Below are 19,802 nucleotides of genomic sequence, written 5' to 3'. Positions count from 1 at the left end.
CTTATTTGAAAAATGTTATTAATCAATTCTCCTTTTATTACATTTATTAGTACGGAGTATTTGTTTTTGCAACGATAACATATAATATGTTATAGCTTAGTGATAAACACCTCATTATCGATCTAAACGTGAGGTAGGAGATTCAAGCCCACCTGTCACATAAACTTCTTCATAAACGCAAAATATGTAACAATATTTAACATATTATTATTCTATGATGACAAACAAGTCTTAGAGATGAACAGAGTTGGGAATAGACAACTGAAAATAAATACAGTTGGATAGTAAATTAAGGTAAAGATTGAAGAAGAAAACAGCAAAAGAAGGTTGGATTTACAAGATAATCTGCACAGTAATCAAACATCAGTGTTTTTACTTGATGATCAGAGTCATCAACCCCATGCATTATATATGTTCACACCATGGGAAAATAATCAAAGCCTGCCGTCTCAATTAAGTTAGCTCATCCAGAATTGCTCGGATTGTTGTCAGACAACTTCACAAACTGTTCTTTCCCCTGTTCTGAGCCCTCTGCAATTCAAAAATCGAGGGTAACGACATGCAGGAAAAAAATTTGGTAGAAGGTGCACCGGTTAAATGTATCTCTGCATGCAACCGGGTCATTTTGTAATATAATCTTTCAAAAATCACATTTTTATTGTTTAAAAACATATATTTACCGACTAAAAGCACATATTACAGACAAAAAACACATCCCTTTTCAACGGTAAAATGTGCTTTTAAATTCAAAAAAATGTGTGTTTATCCCGGTTGCATGTAAAGTTACATACAACCAAGTGCACCTTCTAATTTGTGCAGGAAAAATATCAACTGAATTTGAAGTAATAAATTAAAGTTTTAATTAAGAGTTAAGGTAGAGAGAAACTAGAGAAAGAAAGACTCCACCTGCTGCTAATTGCTCATAGCGAGACACAATGTGCTTCGCGTATGTCACTTTTTTTAGTGCAGGAAGATGTAATCGAATACAGTTTTGCAATATGTCCTTTTGTTTCTCAGAGCCAATCTCGAATATCTTCTGAATTACATAATTTGCATATTGGTCTTTCATCATCATCTGAAGTAACACAGTTCAACAACACAAATAAGTTTTTTTCAAATAAAAAAGTTCAGATAAGTTCAGATTATATAAGATGCAAACAGAATAAACCAACTTTCTACTTTGAGCATAAAGTTTCTGAATCATGAATAGAAATCTCTGCCAACTTAGTACTTACCAATAGAGATTCATTGTTGTCAGACTGTGTGATGATTTCCTCAATTATGAGATCTCGTTCTGAATCGTTGCCATAGATTATGCATTTTTCAACAACATTGGATGCAAACTTATGCTGGCTCAGCTGTACAAATCGACCAGTTAACTTGTGAATGATTTGGCTTCTTTGATATGGTTTTCCCATTTCCATAACATGCTGCAAGAAGTCAAAAGTTCAATCAGGATTTATAAAAACAGAAAATAAAGAGTAAAATTATGAAGATGCATGAAGTATTGAGGTACACATAAATAAAACCCTGAAGTGGACAAGGAATCACACAATTACAAGAAAAAGTTGGGAAATGATTCATCCAGGAGCGGCTTCTTTCATGAAGATGTTCCGTAGAGTAGAATTAACAGACAAAGCCTTATCCTAGGACATTTTACAGGAAATGAGAAAATGGAATTCTTGCTTTTTGGGGGAGGGGATGGTCATAGGGTGCGTTCTATTCACCTGATTTTCACTTATTTTTTCTGAACTTGTCTTATCTGAACTTGTTAGAACTTATGAAAGCTTATTTTAGTTATAAATTGTACTTGGTCAACCCTCATTTTTCCTGAACTTATCTTATCTGAAACAGGTGGAAATGAGGTGAAAAGAACAAAGAGTATCATGAAAGCTCCTATAAACACAAAAAATGAAAACAGCAACAAGGAAAGAGTGTTAATAATGGTAAGCTGTCAATACCTGAGTAACATAGTTACCATACGGGTCATGAGCGAGGGCAGAAGTAGAATCAAGGATTTCATCAACTATCCACTGACTTATCTCCAGATCTGAACAATGTTCCAGAACTCTCTATACAAACAAACTCATTAAAATCTTATGAAAAAGGGTGATTCTGATTCAAGATAACATCCATACAAACTAAAGTTCGAATTGAAGATACCTGAATGACACGACAACCATAAGGGTGACATGAAAGTGTTGCAACTTGACCAGTAAATGAAGAAACAATGAATTTGAGTTTCTCAGTTGGAACAGATTCAATACATTTCTGTATCACATGGTTTCCATTTTGGTCATGAACACATCTCATAACATTCCCATCAAGTTCCTTCATAAGCTCCACTTTCTGATCAAGCTCAATTACTTCCAGTGCCTGCAGCCATGAATGAAATAGTAATGCTAAATTTAAAATGACAGTTTTTGCTAAGCTTTTTGGTTAACAAGACAGATAATAGAAACTTAGTAATAGTTAGTAACACCCACAATTTCTTAGTATAGTTGGTGAATGTAGAAAACAAGCAATCAACCTTTCACAACTGGCTTACAAGTTACAACACAACATATTACCATTTACTCCTAATATACTATATTTTCCAAATTCCACATACCATGATTTGGTTGGTAAAAAGTAAAAACTACAGCTTCTACTGGTTTTCTGTATGTTATAACTTCAACCAACTTTTCACTTCTGAACCAAAAGGAAAGGAAGTTGCATGTGAATCATGCATATAAGATTATAAAGGCTTCAGAGTTTCATGCATAACGGATGTCAGTTCCGGTCATGGTAGAGACTGAACTACAAGAACAAGAAATTGGCAAAAAAAATAAAAATCAATCTGTATCCAATTATTTTATTACTGATGAGCACTACATATCATATTTGAGAATTGAGATTATGAGATGATACCTTTTGGATCACACGGCAGCCATACATTTGCAAACTTAAGGTCAAAACCTGTCCAGTAAGTTTCTGCCCTAGCTTTCTCCTCTGTTCAACAGTTCCATGCTCAAAGAACTGTAATGAGTAATTAACGACAGATGAAACACGATTCAGAAATCCTACACAAATAATTAAATATGTATGTTGTCATTTCAAGACATAGAGGTTAGTTCTGAAGTTTGCACCTTTTGAACAACATAATTTCCAAATACATCAGTCATTAATTTTGAAGCTTGTGGAAGAACTTCCTCGAAAACAGATTCCTTCTCTTTACTGCCACAGCTCTCTAACTTTTGTTGGATAAACCGACTACCATGTTGATCAGTGCTGCACCAGGTGAAACATCCAACCACATCAATTTATTTAAAAGGAGAACTCAATGTGCAAATTCATAGCAAAAAGGTGTTCTAAAAAAGTACCTGAACTCGACAATCTGGCCTGAAATATCTGATAATTCAAGCATCCTAGTGCTGAAGGATTTGAGCAACTCAAGAAAAGCTTGTCTTTTAGAATTAGTATTATTTTCAGAACTCTCAGATCCTCTTTGTTCTTTCCATCCAGGATATGCAACTGTGCTTTTTGATGAATGCTGTGATGAACCACTCAGATCATTTCCTAGGCCTTGATTAATATTCCTGGTTACAGAAGATCCTGGTAATGCAGAAGGAACTGCAAATTGTGGCTCCGCTAAGCTATGGGCGGGGAATCTCAGGTGGGTCCCACTTGTTATGTTCTGTTTATTTGCAAGATGATTTAGTTCCTTGTCACCTACTGAAGAACCTGCAACAGTGTCTTTTCGTGATGCAAGCGAATCCAGTTGGAATTGTTGAAAGGATTGTCCTTGAACAGGACTACCAAAAGAAGGCCTTAGAACTTGACTTGTATATGGGTTCAATCCTCCATGTAAAGCTTCCATTTGTTGCTTAAAGAAACTAGCCTTGGAATAAGCATCAATTGGGAATGGAAACGCACTATCTTGAAGAAATCCGCCAAAATGAGCTGATTGTGGAGTAGGGAAGACTGGTAGTGGTACACTTGGGTAAAAGAGGTTTCCTGAATTCATATAATTAGCAGCTGTTGATGTGTATAATGGTGGTACTGGTACTGGTACAAGTCCTGTGCTATGCATGAATGACTGATGAACTGGTAGTAGCTTCTGATGAACAGAAAACATTCCTCGAGGAACAGTATAAGAATGGAATCCAGGAAGCTGGTATGCCGTGCCTTGTGAAGGATGATGAGGAAGAAGCCTATTCTCCTCTATCAAGCGTAGATGATAGTCACGTCTCTTTTGGTCATCCTCTCTCAGTAATTCTCCTGAAACATCCAGTAATTTCATTCTTGACTCTACTACAGAATTATCTGACCCAATGTTACTTTGGATAGATGAATTATCCTCTGGTTCAACATTTCTGCAGTTTGAAGGAGTTAATACAGGACTGGTAGAAGAATTCATGGTGCTATGCACATCAGCAGAAACTGAAGATGGTGATTCCTGCATTTTTAGAATATCATCAGTTGTTGAAACAGCACCAGTATCATGATGCAGGGTATGGAGCCTGAATAAAGTCTCCCTAAACCACCAACAATAAGGGAAAACCATGAACACTGCATGAAAACAGGCTCCAAAGCTGCTAGCTAATACTACCTCCAATTCACAATACATGCATCATTTCTCATTTGTGCACTACTCATCAATCAACTTTGACAATCTTTCTTTCTCCATTATGTAAGAAAAAACATAGTCAAGTGAGATTTTGTTAAATGCGTGTATCATTGCGAGGATTCCAAATATCAACTTTTTATAATTTTTTCCTTATACGCATTTAGAGATTATTAATGTCCAAAGAAGCGTGTTGGAATACGTGCAAAAAGAAATGTTGCATGTATTGTGGAACATAGGTAGTATCAGAAACAAAGAAGCTCCTCAAAGCCTCTTTACCCTAACAAGTTCTTAAGAGTAAAGTTTTAACACAAAACATCACAAAATCAGTCAAATGAATCTCAACAAATATGGCCAAGTTTAAGTGACAAACCTCCTTTAGATCAGCTAATGTTGTCATCTTTTTACCATGGACAAAACTACCCTCCGGATCACCAGAACTTTGTTGTGGTGACACGGATTCTTCAGGTTCCTCCTTATGAGTAGCCAACAAACCTTCAGTTTTTTTACTGCCAAAACCTCCCATAAATTGCACCAAATGACGACTCCCTCGTGAGATTAAAGGAGGAGGAAGCCTTGGATTAAGGTTAACATTAGCGTAGTAGTAAGCAATGTATGCTGGATCAGTTCGCATTTGTTCTTCAGACTCACAGTCCAAAAACTCGTTGTTAGAGCTAGTTAGAGTTGAATTCCTTTGATCCATAAAAGCTTGAAATGCAGCAATGGAACCCTCAATTGTAGGTGGAGCACTACCACTTCTACTAGGCAAAGGTGAAGAAAACAATCCAGAGTCAACAGTAGGCAGCCACTTTTTGGAGTCATCACTTTCTAACATCCTGATTGGACTCTCAGTTGTCATCCTTGTTAAACTTAGGCTTTGTTTTGTTCCCTTATTTCCACTTATTTCAGCAAAAAATAATAAGTTCAGGTAAGTTAAGTTCAGATAAGATAAGTTCAGGAAAAAATATGTGAAAATCAGGTGAATTAGAACGCACCCTTAATAGGAAGCTTCCTCAACCCCTCAGAAACTACAATTTCAAAACTGCAGCCTGCCCTTTGTAGCCCACATTCTGTTCATCACAGAGTTAACTTACAATTAGTCGCATATTTATCAAACTATGACTAGTATGTGATAGAATGATGGTTAACTAGTGTGAATTCTGAAACCGCGGACTAAATTACAATCAAAAAAACTTCTGAAATCATACATGAAAAATGGACAAAATAGTTTCCACATGTGTTTATTGACAGAAATCCGAGAACCCGACATAAAGAGGTCAATCATCATCCAAGAACAACACCCTTCATCTTAAAATAGATGTCCCAATTGATTAGGGGCCACTGAAAATTACAGTTCATTTGCTTTTTGTAAATTTCTGTTCTTAAACTTTGGCATCCCTTGTAAATGGTCCAACAGACCAACAGTATACAAATATAAGGCATGCAACCCTTACTTGTCCTCCATGGATTTTTAACATGTTCCCGGGCGCGCCTAATAAAATTAACTCGTCCGATTTCAAAAACAAATTTCAAGGGTAAAAGTGTAAAACCCGTCCCCACACACGTCTCCTTAGACTTTACCAGCTAAAGTAGCTAAAATGTAAAAGTCCACTGTCCTTCATCAAATTTACACACAGGATTAAATTCCAACATTATTGAACAAACCAAAAGTCTCAATTGATCCAATAATCAGAGTTACATTGTCTCAGCAAGAACAATAAGAGCACAATACAAAATGTCAACAATCACTTTACTTCATCAACAAGCAAAATTCAAGCATGTTAATCCATCATAATCCAACTTTTGGCTAAGAAATTATTATAAATTAATACAAGAAATAGCAAAATGATGAGAAATTACAATAATTAGCAGACAATTTTTGTCAAAAAAAAAGGGTTGTCAAAAGAAAACTAACTTACCTTCCCACCAGAAAGGGCAGAGAGTTAAACCCCTTTAATTAGAGCAGTCAAAATCCCAACTTTCTGGGAATTTTGATCAGAAATTTGGAATTTGAAGGAGAAGAACAAGAAAAGAAGAACTCTTCTGATCAAATAATATCCAAAACTATAGAATATGAATACTTTTGCTGCTGGTTGTTGCAAGAACATAAATTAAAAATGTATTTAATGATGCAAGAAAAATAAATAATACCTTTTAATTTTGAATAGTAATACTGGTTACTTAATTTATTCATGAAGTCTTACACGTCACGAAATAGAAGTTTTGCCATTAACATTAAATAAAACTAAGATAAAGAAAGGTTCAAAAATGTCAACATGTTGGCTTCAGTTGTACTCTTAAAGCTTCCTCCTGATGTTGGACTAGCCTGACTAAGTACGTGCTTGACATTCTTTCCAATATTAAAATATTTTACGACGCCGTATACTCCGTAGTAAACTCATTTTGGTTGTGGCTTGTTTACTCCCTTCGTTTCTAAATAATTGTCTACGGTCGTTTTGACTGTTACTAGCATTTCTAAATAATTGTCTGTGGTCGTTTTGACTGTTACTAACATGTGGCCCGCGTTGCCCGTGGAGTGATAAGCATTCTTATTGTCATTATCTTTTGTAATAGTATGAACCAAGAAATCTATGACCATATGTCCTTCCATGAAACTTCATCTTAAAACTAGGCATAGAATGCTTCTAAATATAACATTTTTGTTGGCATGAAACCATCAATAATCTCAAAATACACTTTTCCTAGTCATATAGTGAGGAAAATGATTTTGGCACACCAGAAGTTGTTTTAGGTACACCGCTACGAAAGCACAGTTTTTTTTATGATTCACTTACAAAGAGATGTGCCAAATTCAATTTTCCTGGAATTCCTTCTTAAGCAGGAAATTTCTCTTACCTCAATTTGAAAACTTGAAAAACAAAAAATTGAAGAAAAAGGTGAAGACCTCCACTCCTCCAAAATGGCCAAGCAAGAACCTGTCAATACTTTCAGGAGAGAAGGGATCATAGCCATTGATTATGAAATTACTAGTAGCAGATCACCAAATATTCATGCCCATCTACATAATTACTTAATTAGTCAAGGGTGCCATAATCTAATGACTCTTCCAGCATATGATAAGTCAGAAGCCAATACATTTTATGCGATTATTTCTCGCGTACACCCAAGGATTAATCAGCATCTCAATGACGGTAGAACATACGAGTAACTACTAATTAACTTCTAATTACTTGCAGCATTCCACAAAATCTCCACCGCATTGTGCCTCAAAAGCAGGAATTGGAAAAAGGCTATACACGAAGAGTCCAATGAAGGAGAGTTTGAACATAATGGCGAAGAATCATCAACAGGGAAAGAGAATGGGAGAAGGATCCCTGTGTAGCTTCCCGTCTGTTAAATCAAGTTTTCTCATCTTATCTTCACACCAAAGCAATTGGTCTTTGGTTATCCTAGCCATTCTCAATACCCTTGACACAACTTTGGCATCAATGAGACTTAAGAGCAGAAACACTTCTTCCTGCATTGATGGCCATGCCTTCTTTTTAAAGCTTTTCTTCTTGCGCAATTCCTTCAGTTTCAACCCTTTCTGCAATCATTTGTCAATGATAAATGCATACATTAGACCTTTTTCCTTTCACCCTTTGATGTGCTTTTGACATTGCCACCACCAAAAGGAAGAAAAAAAAAAAAATCCCTCTAGGGCTCCGTTTGGTTTGGTGTACATGAAAACGATTGTCCCTTTTTAATCAGTTTACGTTGTTTGGTTTGACAATGGATGAAAAACAATTTTCCATCACCCCTCCAAAGCCGTAAAAACCTTTTTCATTTAAAAAGGAAGGGAAATCACTTTTCCACCTTACCTCTTCTTCCTTCTTCCCCTCTATCTTCACCCATTTTCTCCCATTTTCCTTTTTATATTAATTTTCTTTTAAGAAACCAAACAAAGGAAAACTACTTTGGAATTGTGTTTTCCCTTTGGAAAATGTCATTTTCACTGAAAATGTTTTACACCAAACCAAAACGGAGCCCTTACGCATTGATGCAAACTCAATCGCAACCTAGGACTAACTACTAAGGTCAGGAACAAACTGAGAATTGAAATGGATCACAGAATTTTCAGATGCACTAGACATGCTACTGTATGTATAATCATGCAGCGAATCAAACTATCAAGGACACTGACAAGAAAAAACCTGAATCTGACAACGGAATTACCTTGTCTGCAACTGACTGAACTTGTTGAAGAGGCGTAGTCATTTGATTCTGGTTTCCAAACAGATTGCGAACCCCACCAGCTTTTTTCTTGTCCATCCTCAAGAATGTGTAGAAGGTCAAGATTGATGTCTGAATCAACTTAAGAAGGTCAGGGGCAAGAATTCGGTACTCTGACTCCTCGTCTTCAACCACATTTTGAGAGGTACCTGAACCATTCAGTAACACTATAACTAATCATAATTCATTTTGACACATGTAAATTAAAATGATGACATGTCCAACTTAATTAGTACTCCCTCGGTCTGGAACTAGTAATCACACACTATCAGATTCCTAATAATTAATGGTTTATGATTAGATTTCCACATGACTCAACTATCATAAAGGATTAAAGGGTGTCTTTTGTAAATTTGTGGCATTTTCTTAACTATGAGTAGGAATGATGTGATAACTAGTTCCGGACAAAAGAAGCATGCCAGAGGTTCTCCTAAACGGGATCTTACCTTGCACCTTGGGAACCTGTAGTAGCTTGGACAAAGAATTTCGGCTTCGAGCATACTTTTCAACTCTTGAACCTTGCTCAAAAGGCTCATTTTCAATAAATCTCTGCAACAGCACCTCAAACTGCTGATATAGCTGTGCACAGTGGTTATAACAAGTAGGATTATCAGGTTGGCATGATATCTTCTGCCTCAGCTGTGTGTACTGACTGTGAAGGGCTTCCCATGTCAAGCAAATATGAGCTACATATGCAGTTTCGAGGTCCTGTGAAGGACTATCATCTGGTTGCTGCAGTTGCTCAGTGTCACTATCAGGTTCTTCCATCTTTTTAAGAGAGAGGCATCGGAAAGAAGATACAAGCTTTCTAGATGCAGCTCTTGGAGATTGTGTGGAAGGACTCCTGGGGCCTGCATCACGTACAAGAGCATACGAGTCAAGTTTAATCTTTTCCTATAAAACAGTTGGTGTTGGCAAGGATTTTTAAACTTGTAAAATTGAGTTAAAACACTAAGGCTAACCATTTCTGATAGCAAGTAAAAACTTTTAAGGATTATATCACTCAACATATGAGCAAAACAGTGTTGGATAGTCTGACAGAATCAGAGAACATGACTGATCAACCAACAAAACTAGAACATTTCCACCATGCATTATATTCCACTAATAAGTAATAACTGTAAATTGAGGACAGCAGAAGACAGTCATATTTACATTGACTTCATTCTCCCTAGTTATTGTTTAAACTTACATTTGACGGATTGTAAGAGGCTGAATTTTAGTTTATGAAATGTTTCCGTTTTCACCAAAAAAAAAAAGAAGAAGACAGTCGTATACAAAAGTGAAGCAGAAGGGCATTTTTAGACAGGAAGCAGTAACCCGTGTGCCATAATCAACCTAAGTGCAAGGTTTATGCGACTTGTTATATGGTATTGCCGGCAAAATACAACTTGATAAAATCCCAGTTAGCCACAGACTTGATAGGAGGACCATACTATATACTTGTATATACATTTGGCATCTGAGATTCAATATCATGTCTCTTTTAAACAGGTAAGAAGGGGAATGCGAATTGCTAAACAAACATATTTTAACAGTTAAACTCAAGCAAAGATGAGCACAAAGAAATGCAAGAGACGGAACAAATGGCTGGACGTACATGTTCAGCCAAAAGCCTTTTCTTTAAAAAAGAAAAAGGCCTTTTCTTACTATTTTTGACTGGGGTGTCAACATCCTAAATTTCAAATAACACTCCTATTTGAATGCTCTCAAGAGAAAGTGAGAGGCATGTAAATTAAATGTGGTCACCAACTTGTTTTCTTACTTCAGTGGCATTATTGCTAGGTACTGTGAAATAGTTCCTCAAAGTGCTGACTGCTGAGTAGGATGAAGGTACATTATGTAATAAGACCCAATTTTAGCTAAGTATGAAGGTAAATTATGTAGGCCCTGTTCTGTTCACCTTATTTCCACTTATTTCAGGAAAAATAAGTTCAGATAAGTTCAGTTAAGTTCAGATAAGTTCAGATAAGATAAGTTCAGGAAAAATAAGGGTTGACCAAGTACAACTTATAACTAAAATAAGTTTTGATAAGTTTTAATAAGTTCAGATAAGTTCAGTTAAGTTCAGATACGTTCAGATAAGATAAGTTCAGAAAAAATAAGTGAAAATCAGGTGAATAGAACGCACCCGTAATCTTTTAAGATCAATCAAATTCCGCTCTAACACCTCTTAATGCATAATCTTCAAGATTGCAGACTAAAACCAAAATCAATTTACACTCAGGAACATGTTGGAACAAGAAAGCGGATTTCAGGACATTTTTTAGCAGCCAACATATCATTTTAACAAGCATGATGCAAGGCAACAAAGATACCCCAAAAACAAGAGCAAATACAATCTAAAAGGCTAAAAACTTTGACATGAAACCCTTGCAAAGAAAAAGGATGATTATAACTTTTGAGCATATATAACGAACAACGCGTACCAGCCACATTGAGTTGCTGAGAACTCATCCGATCAAAGAAGAGCATCCTCTCACAATACTTCTCATATATAGATTCAAAATCACAATACAGATGTTCAACTTGAGTTCCCATATCTCTTCCCTCACTTGAGCTTGTCTCACCTTCTTCTTCGTCTTCTTCTTCAGCACCTTCCTCTTCAGGTATGAGCACCATGAAACTGTTTCTCCTCAATTCTTTCAACCTCCTTTTCACCTCATTTGTGATAAAATCATCATCATCATCTTCATCCACATCAACAGGTGCATCCATTGCAACTGATTTTCCATTAGGCTTGTCATTCTCATTGTTTGGTTCTCCAGGATGTGGAATTGGCTTCTCCTCTAAATCTTCCTGCGAATTTGGTTTTCGAGCTTTCCTAAACTTCCTTACTTTGAAGAAGTCCATCACCCTTTACAACCAACAACCAAACTCGAAAACAATACTACTAACTAGATTCTTCCAAGGTCCCAACTAAACAATAACGGTCTCACTTTGTAGTACCCAGGTTTCTTTCAGTAAAAAGCAACAATGTAGTATGTAGTTATCAATTTCCAATCATAAATAAAACCTGCATACCAATAAGCAAAGAAATTACCATAAATCAGTCCACATTCCCTGCAAAAAAGTATCCAAAACAAGAAAATGTTGAAGATCTATCGAACAAACATGTTTCCTACTATACACTATACAGAAATCTAATATAACCATCAAAAGAGTTAAAATGAGGACTGAAAAAGTGAAAAGGTTTAAAGTACTTCAATTTCATGGAAATGACAAGGAACTAAGAAATTAGCAAAAACAAACTACAGAACTCCATGAAACTGACTGTAAAGATCCCATCTTTAAACAACCCCAGGAAAAAAAAAATCAAACTTCAAAGACCCAAAAAGGTTTAATTCTCCAGAAGCAGAATATGCACAAAGAACAGTACAACCAAAAGGTAAAAACAGAAGAACACCAAAACAAAGGAAATGCAGCATTGTGGAAATGCAAGAGAGATAAGGCAAAAACACACTAAAACAGTACAAAAACTTACATGAAAATCAGAAGATCAACCCAAAATGAAACCCAAAAACCCTCTTTTCATGCTTCAGAAACTTAAAAATAACCAGAAAAACCCCAAAAACTGAGAAACCCAGAAATCTGAAACCATATAATTTAATAGAAAGACAGAAAACAGAGAGAAAGGAGTTGAGAAAGTACCAAATGTGTGAGTGAGTGAGTGAGCTAATTAGATACAAGCATTAAAAACCCATCTTCCATTTTTATTTTATTTTCTACTCCGTACTTTTCTTTCTTTACCTTTTATTTTCCTCTCAATTTTCTCGTGAAAGATAACAGTAGCCCAAGTACAAGAAAACCCCTTTTCTCAGTTTTTCTGTACTGCTTCCACTAATTATGTTTTGCTGTTTTTTTCTTCGGAGATTTGATTAGTGCTAAGAAACGTTTTAATTAGATGTTTTGGGGGGTTTAAAACTTAGATTATGAGAAGAAAGAGAAGATTATTTTGACATTTATTGAGGAACCCTAGGACTAACAATCAATGTCATTTGTGTTTTGTTTTTCATATTTTCTCTCTCCAAAATGAAGTGTTGCAAAGGAATATTGTCAGAGAAAACCCCAAGCTCTAAAACAGAAAGGCCGCGAAAGCAGAGATTTTTCGAGTTATTAACCTTTTAAATTACATTTTTGCCCTTTTTTGTTTCAATAAAACTCAGGTCTTGTTCTCTCTACCTTATCTTGTGGTCTTATTTTTTTACTTTTTGTCTAATCCGAATATTTTTTGTGAGTGTTTTTTCTTTTTCTGGTCTAATTTGATAACCTTCGATAGTCAAATTTATTAAAGTGAGGGAGAATGGTAAGGAAAATAGGAATCTCCACTTCCAAAGAGTTCTTAGCAAGTACTAAGAATTTTGATAAGGTCATAAACCAAATACTTCCTCTATTCTGATTTATACTCCGTATGACACAATTGGATATTTGACACTATTCATACAAACTCATTTGACTTCATTTTGTGATTTATACTCAATAAAAAATATAGTCGTGCGGGGTCTTGTTAGATTCGTTTCAATAAATGATTTTTAAATATCAACCTTTATAATTTTTTCTTATCTATAATTAAAAATATTAACGTTTAAAAATATACATTGGCGAACGTGACTAATTAATTGTCATATAAATAAAAACAGTGTATATATTACTAGGCCGAGCCTTGCTTAAGATATCACCAAAGCTGGTTCAATTTTTATTCTTAAGATATCACTAAAGTTTTTTTAATTTTTATTATTAATTGGTAATGTGTGCATAAGTGAATTGCATGGATTTTGCCATTTTGGGATATACTGAATGAAATGGGTGACCTTTTATTTTATTGTTTTTTTTAAATTTAAGTTGGTTGGGTACTTTGGATCCCATATTATGTTCTGAATTTCTGATCTAAGGATGTGTGGGTTGTAGGGCCCACATCCTAGATCCCAAAATTTGTTATTACTCCAGATGTATATAATTGATTAATTGGAGTAATTTATCATGGTCAAAGTAGTCAAATCCTTTTCTGAATCTTTATTCTTATTTATTTTTTAATAATAACGGAATTAGAAGGATTGCATATTTGCATGAGGTGGGTAGTGACTAGTGAGTTCAATGTGCTTTATGTCAATTGTCACATTGTCACCCCCCCTTCATATGCAACCATGTTTATTGAGAATAATTGTCCCTGTTTGTAGCATATGATTCACTTTCAGAGGTTTGGATCTAATCCAACGATGGAAAATAGACTACTCCGTACTAAAAGATGATTCGTTCGATCTGAATTTTTCTGTGATTAATAATATGCGATTGCTAGTAGTAAATGTTCATGACCCTTAGACCCAGTTCGGCAAACTAGCGGTAACTGGTAGTTTTTAGCGGTGAGTAGCGGTCAGAGTAGCGGGTAGCGGTCAATTAGTAGAGGGTAGAGGTTCAATGGAGACGGGGGAGTTGTGGAGGAGATGGGGATTTTAGAGGAGAGGGAGCAGCATGATATACGGGAATATGCGGAAAATAACTGGTACCGCTACTTATCAGGATGAAACGTTAATATTTCTAAAGTTTAACAAAAGCTCCTCAAACTCTACTTCTACCTCTAACACTACCTTGTCAAATACTCACAATTTTTTAACTAATATTTAGACTAGGTCTGCTACTCCAAAAATTACTGCCGAACAGGGCCTAAGGAGCTGAGGTTAGTTATACTTGTACTCACAAGTACTTTGCGAATTCTATACACCAAATTATAAGTCAGATCTTACTATATGTAAGTAAAGTACAAACTTGTGACAAAAATCGTGCATGTTCACGAGCACCCGAAAGTCTAGAACCATGGGATGTGGGTAGACATAAGAAGAATGCAAAAATTAATTGTTGTAAGTTGAAACAATAAGGATGACTCTAAAGCAGTGGTGTTGCCGTGTTGGTAGATGATTTTTTGTTGGCTTGAGAGCTGTGAACTTGGGTTCGACTCCTTGCAATGACAATTTCAACTAAATTTACTAAGCTTACTATCAACCCTAGAACCAACTAAAAAAAGAATTGCAATTGAACTTGCAAAGACATTTTATGAAGAGTAACTAGTGGGGCAATAGGACCCATTATTGGAACATTTTTTGGGTGACCCCTATAGCCCTACACTTTTGTGTCATGTGATCCAGTGAGTCCTACACTACTTCTATGAGTATGTACTATCAACAACAACTCTCAAATAAATCATATTTACATGACCAAAAATAAAAAGTATTGATGTAGTCATGTAGCAACCCCACCCAAAGAGTTGCTGTATTAACCAAGTTCCATAATCTGTAACAATGGGCTCACCATTACTTATTTTTACTGGCACTTGAACATTGATACAACAACAACAACCAAATCTTAGTCCCAAAATGATTGGGGTCAGCTAACATGAACCGTTATAAGGAACTGTCAGCATAACCGTCTATGCCGACATTGATATTTATGAATATATCAGATCAATCATCAAGTGTTTGAATGTCTACTTTACTAATCAGTTGCATTACTGACATTTCTACAGTTATTCTGCAGATAATCAAATACACATTGTGGCTGAGAGACTGCAGCAACATTTCTTACATTATTATTCTGTAATTTTGTATATGCCTATCAATATATACCACATAAGATGGGTAACTAGTCAAATACTATTGCTCACTTTGTTATGTAACAGAAAACAAGACAGCTGCATTTGAATTGCAGCACCATATACGCTTCTATATTCTAATCAGGTGAAACAAAGATTAGTAACCTAACCAAGTAGATGGTATTGGCTGAAATCTGGACTTAGCGCTCGCCAACAGGTCATAGTACTCGGAATTTTTCAAACAGTCACGGAAATCTGTGAAAAGCTTCTCAAATATCCTCCACAACACTTCGTTTGATCTTGAATATGGGAAAGGAAGAAATACCTGAGACACAAAATAAGAATGATCGAGGATAATCACTAAAATGCATCTGCATGTTACCATACTTAAGTACTTGTTTTGTAACCTAGAGCACAAATCATGATGATTTCTTACATTTCCCTCCAGTGCCAAACGCTTCAGTAAATAAAATGTCCTCTCTTCTTCGTCCAGATTGTCGATAACAGCGAGCCAAATCAGAGAAGCTAGCTCGTGAGCTCTTTCTCTTGTATTCCCGCATGATATGAACTGATCTGTTGACAAGAAAATTGAGAGATTGTTTTACATGCTTAACGTCATTAGATAGTCTGATTTCATGAGTTTTCCTAGTATATAATTAAGATAAAGGACCTAAACCATCAGCCTAACAGCACCAAGTCCTCATAAACTAAACAAGCTTTAACAGTTAGCAATGTATGGTGCTGCTGCTTCTTTTTTTTTTTAGGTACAGAGAATTTACATACCAGTAATGGGGGTTTCATAGAGCAGTGATTTAAGACCTTATTCAACCAAAAACAATAAAAAAACTGATAACGAATTAGGAAGATAGGTAAAGCTCTGATGTTAACCTATTATTGTCCCATGAAGAATTGTGGAAGGGGCTGGCATGGTAGATATTTCAAGTTGTTCCTTCAGAAAAAGGTACGTATGTCCAACAATCTCGTCCATCCCATTTTCTAGAGAAAATATGTGCCTACTGATATACAAAGCTGTGAATCTCCTGCATACACAAGCGGAATCGGTAAAAAGCTAACATATGCCATTTTTAGCATTACCATAGTCGTAATTAACACCAAATTTTGTTCATTCAAGTTCGTATAGACATGGAAATGTCAAGGATAAATCGCTCATTCAAGTTCCGCCTCACTCCAGAAAGACCAAGAGACCAACTCTACTTCTTATTTCAAAGGTCTCATTCAAACTGAGGATTGTGACAGCAATAAGATGCAACCTCAGATAAAGTGATTTAGAAAATGAAATGCTTTGGAAGTTCTTTAGTTAAGGGATAGTTATTCAGGGATCGCAAACTGTAATTTGGCATCTAAAATCCTTATGTCCCGAGACAAACTGATAAACTCGCCGGGGGTCCTAACACAAGCCCGTACATGAGAAGAGATTGACCGCATATAAGTCTCACAGAGTTCCGTCCTAAATCTTATATGATAGTCAATCTCTCTCTATTTCTTCCACGTGGGACAATTAGTCCCAACTCACATAGTCACAAGTGGGTTAATCTTCTCAACACAAACACAGTTGATGTTGGAAGACTTGACACTAATTTCATAATTAATTACTCCGTATAAGGCTATACCGAAGTACCTTTTACTTAAACCTTGAGGAATTGGTCCGGGCCACCTTTTTGCCAGACAAGCAAAAGGATATGTCTTCTCAAGAGCAGCTCGCCACAGAGACTCTCCTTTAAACAAATTGGCCCATTGTTTCTTGACGCAGGATACATTAGTCCAGTCACTCACAGGAACTAGAATAAATATCTCAACCAGCAAATGATCAGGAAGCTTCCCAACTGAATTATCATATGAACTTGCAGTTTCTCTGGCATTAGTCATTGAATATCTGCAGTAGAGTTGATTTTTGTAAATCAAGAGGCCAAAGATGATTAAAAGAGAAAATAAGCAAGCTCGGTATAAACAACGAAGAGAAAGAATGACGGAAAAGTACATGGGAGGAAGATCATTAACCAACAAAAGACCTGTTAAAAGTTTCCAAAATCAGGATTGAAAGTAGTGAGCAAAGCTGGTAGTCAACTTATCTGGTCTAGAATGTTTAAGCCTTTCCTTCAGTGTGATCAAACGTTCCAATAGTAATTAACAATATCTTTGAGTATCGACTACCATTTTCCACGGAAAGAAGCATAGAAAACTAATATATCAAGCTGTACATAATTTCACTGGACCAATTAAGAACAAAGATCAAATCCTCTATAAAACCGGTTAAACTTCTACATAAGTTCAACCACATTAGTCGAAGATTCAATAGCTACAAGGACCCAATTAAGTCTGATATCCCCACTAGTTACATCCATTAACCTCCAAACTTTACATCCACCATAGCAGCAGGCATGAAAAATGCCTTTCTCGACTGTTGCTTTTCTTCTTCACTTTGTAGTTTTTACAAAGTATTGCATCAACACCAAACCACCCTAGAAGCTAAGAATTTGTTCAACACTAACTAACACCTAGGTTATCTAAACAAACAGCTAATTTAGGCAAAATTTCCTAATCTGATTGATAAACCCTTCACCCTAGCTACCCAACCTGCCTAACCCCAATAACTTAAGCAAAAACAACGGTAATTTCATGGGAAATCAATTATAATACGTATTTGAGCATGAAATTTGTGATTTTTCTCAAAAGATTTCTAGTATTTGTAATTAATCATCAAGATTCACAAGGTAATTTCAGGAAAATCAGTAGTTATACTCTACTTGTATTGGGCTTGAATCGGTTGATCATACACACAAAATTACAAGATAACAGCAGGATTTACCCAGAAATTTGATTTAAACAAAAAATATTTAAGATTCTTCAGGAATTCATCAAAGAATAAATGAAGTCAACAGAGTAATTACTTACAAGTTGAAGCAAACTATGAAACAACAATTGGAAATATACAAAAATAAAATGAAATTGGTGAAGAAGTTAAAGAATTTACACCTGTGTGGAAAAGAAAGAGATGGAGGAATTGATGCTAAAGAAGAAAAATGAGGTGTGAGGTCACCGGCACCGCTGATTATATTCCCACTTTGGTAGTGGCTGCTAGTCTGCTACAGAGAACTACTAGTACTCCGTACCGTATAACAAGAAGATGTGGCAACAAAACAATTTGAGCTAGAGAGGTAAATGTTGTTTGTTGTCAAAGTTTTTTTCTACTTTGTTACGAGTGTCAAATCGGGTTTGAAGTCGGTTATGTATTGAGTCTAACTAATGCTTTTATTCAATTATTTCTCGTCCTTTTTTTTTTCTTTTGTCGTTTTAATTTTTTCCTAAAAGATTGCTCTATTTCTAAAAACGAACATGAAATACTCTCAAAGTAAGATGCATTGGTCTCATCACCTTTGTCATTCTCAATTTCACTCAACTCACTTCTTAATAAAACACTTTTAGTATATGGGGCAAACAAGAAGAGACAAAGAGAGTATTTAATGGTTTGTGATGGGAATATTTTGTCTGTAAGGATTGAACATGTCATATTTTCAATGTCATGGTCACTATAGTTTTTGTCAGGTTGCGATCGAATAAGGTTTATATTTGATTATCTTTTTGGTTGGGAATGAGAAAAGGATATTATAATTTACAAATGGAGAAATGGGGGATTTAAATATGTGGTTCTCGATCTTAACCTCTAGGTAAATATATAATTGGTAAATAACATTTCATGTTAGGTTTCTAAATACTACAATAAATATATTTAACGGGTTAAACAAGTGTGCTCTCTCTTAATAGTATCCCTATTCACTAGTTTTTCAGAATTGTATCATGTACCTCAAAGATAAAAGGGCTACCAAGACAAGTTTACAAGTAAAATAAGGGATAATTTGGTTGACATTAAAAGTACTCCGTAGAACTTCTAAGAAAGAAGTTTTTTCTATATAAACATTTCTTAAGAAGTAAGGAATGTTATTTGGTTGAACATGAAAAATAAATTTCATTGGAAGTTCCACTTGTCAGCTAGGGAGATGTCGATGACCTAGATAAGCAACTTTCTTCAGTTCCTCATGTTTGTGGGATGTGATACTTCCAAAAAAGTGTTGTTTTTATCAACCAAACAATACCATAACCTTCCAATTCCTAAGAAAGCATATTTCCCTTGATTTTCCATGGGAAAAATTGACATCAACCGTCCCAACTATGGACATTCTGCGTTAAAAGCTCCCTAATTCTTTTATTAACTCACGATGGTCCCAACTTTTAGAGGGTCATCTCCAAACGGTTCTCATGCATAACTAGCTTGTTCAATCGGTTAATAATTAATATAGTCAGAAAACATGACCCGACCGCCCTTGTTTCTTTTTCACTATATTCCCCTTCTCCTTGTTACTT

The 19,802-nt window shown here is 35.6% G+C and overlaps 2 protein-coding genes across 12 annotated transcripts; both read right to left on the bottom strand.

The window, feature by feature from the left end:
- Window positions 1-185: 185 nt before the first annotated feature.
- LOC110785588 (pumilio homolog 5) lies at window positions 186-6,726 on the bottom strand. The gene is made up of 11 exons (XM_021990055.2): window positions 6,526-6,726; window positions 5,602-5,676; window positions 4,980-5,505; window positions 3,363-4,438; window positions 3,129-3,270; window positions 2,911-3,018; window positions 2,164-2,376; window positions 1,962-2,072; window positions 1,236-1,430; window positions 907-1,075; window positions 186-531 (listed from the first exon to the last, which is right to left on the bottom strand). Exons 3-11 carry the CDS (start codon window positions 5,463-5,465, stop codon window positions 464-466), a joined length of 2,568 nt encoding a protein of 855 aa, XP_021845747.2. The 5' UTR covers window positions 5,466-5,505; window positions 5,602-5,676; window positions 6,526-6,726; the 3' UTR covers window positions 186-463.
- Window positions 6,727-7,552: 826 nt separating this feature from the next.
- Window positions 7,553-18,596, bottom strand: LOC110785587 (uncharacterized). Of its 11 annotated transcripts, none has more exons than XM_056829386.1 (9): window positions 18,336-18,596; window positions 17,062-17,316; window positions 16,311-16,462; window positions 15,859-15,995; window positions 15,593-15,747; window positions 11,269-11,855; window positions 9,286-9,690; window positions 8,783-9,006; window positions 7,553-8,153 (listed from the first exon to the last, which is right to left on the bottom strand). In XM_056829386.1, the coding sequence occupies exons 6-9, from the start codon at window positions 11,690-11,692 to the stop codon at window positions 7,911-7,913; spliced, it is 1,296 nt and encodes a 431-aa protein (XP_056685364.1). In that variant the 5' UTR covers window positions 11,693-11,855; window positions 15,593-15,747; window positions 15,859-15,995; window positions 16,311-16,462; window positions 17,062-17,316; window positions 18,336-18,596; the 3' UTR covers window positions 7,553-7,910. The 11 variants fall into 11 exon arrangements, with proteins under 11 accessions (XP_056685364.1, XP_056685358.1, XP_056685379.1 ...); XM_056829380.1 differs by having other exon boundaries at window positions 18,417-18,596; XM_056829401.1 differs by having other exon boundaries at window positions 8,783-8,988; window positions 18,417-18,591.
- Window positions 18,597-19,802: the final 1,206 nt, after the last annotated feature.

This window comes from Spinacia oleracea, chromosome 1 (assembly GCF_020520425.1).
Source record: "Spinacia oleracea cultivar Varoflay chromosome 1, BTI_SOV_V1, whole genome shotgun sequence".
In the NCBI taxonomy this organism is placed as follows: Eukaryota; Viridiplantae; Streptophyta; class Magnoliopsida; order Caryophyllales; family Amaranthaceae; genus Spinacia; species Spinacia oleracea.
This window is presented reverse-complemented; position numbering and strand designations above follow the sequence as displayed.

Excerpts from the sequence above, each read along its gene's own strand:
- LOC110785588 (XM_021990055.2), bottom strand. The coding sequence starts at position 5,465 with ATGACAACTGAGAGTCCAATCAGGATGTTAGAAAGTGATGACTCCAAA. Across the intron at positions 2,377-2,910 it reads GCTGCCGTGTGATCCAAAAG|GCACTGGAAGTAATTGAGCT; the intron begins GTATCATCTCAT and ends TCATGGCTGCAG. Across the intron at positions 2,073-2,163 it reads ATGGTTGTCGTGTCATTCAG|AGAGTTCTGGAACATTGTTC; the intron begins GTATCTTCAATT and ends TTGTTTGTATAG.
- LOC110785587 (XM_056829386.1), bottom strand. The coding sequence starts at position 11,692 with ATGGACTTCTTCAAAGTAAGGAAGTTTAGGAAAGCTCGAAAACCAAAT. Across the intron at positions 9,007-9,285 it reads ACAGGTTCCCAAGGTGCAAG|TGTTACTGAATGGTTCAGGT; the intron begins GTAAGATCCCGT and ends GATTAGTTATAG. Across the intron at positions 8,154-8,782 it reads TTCAGTCAGTTGCAGACAAG|AAAGGGTTGAAACTGAAGGA; the intron begins GTAATTCCGTTG and ends AAATGATTGCAG.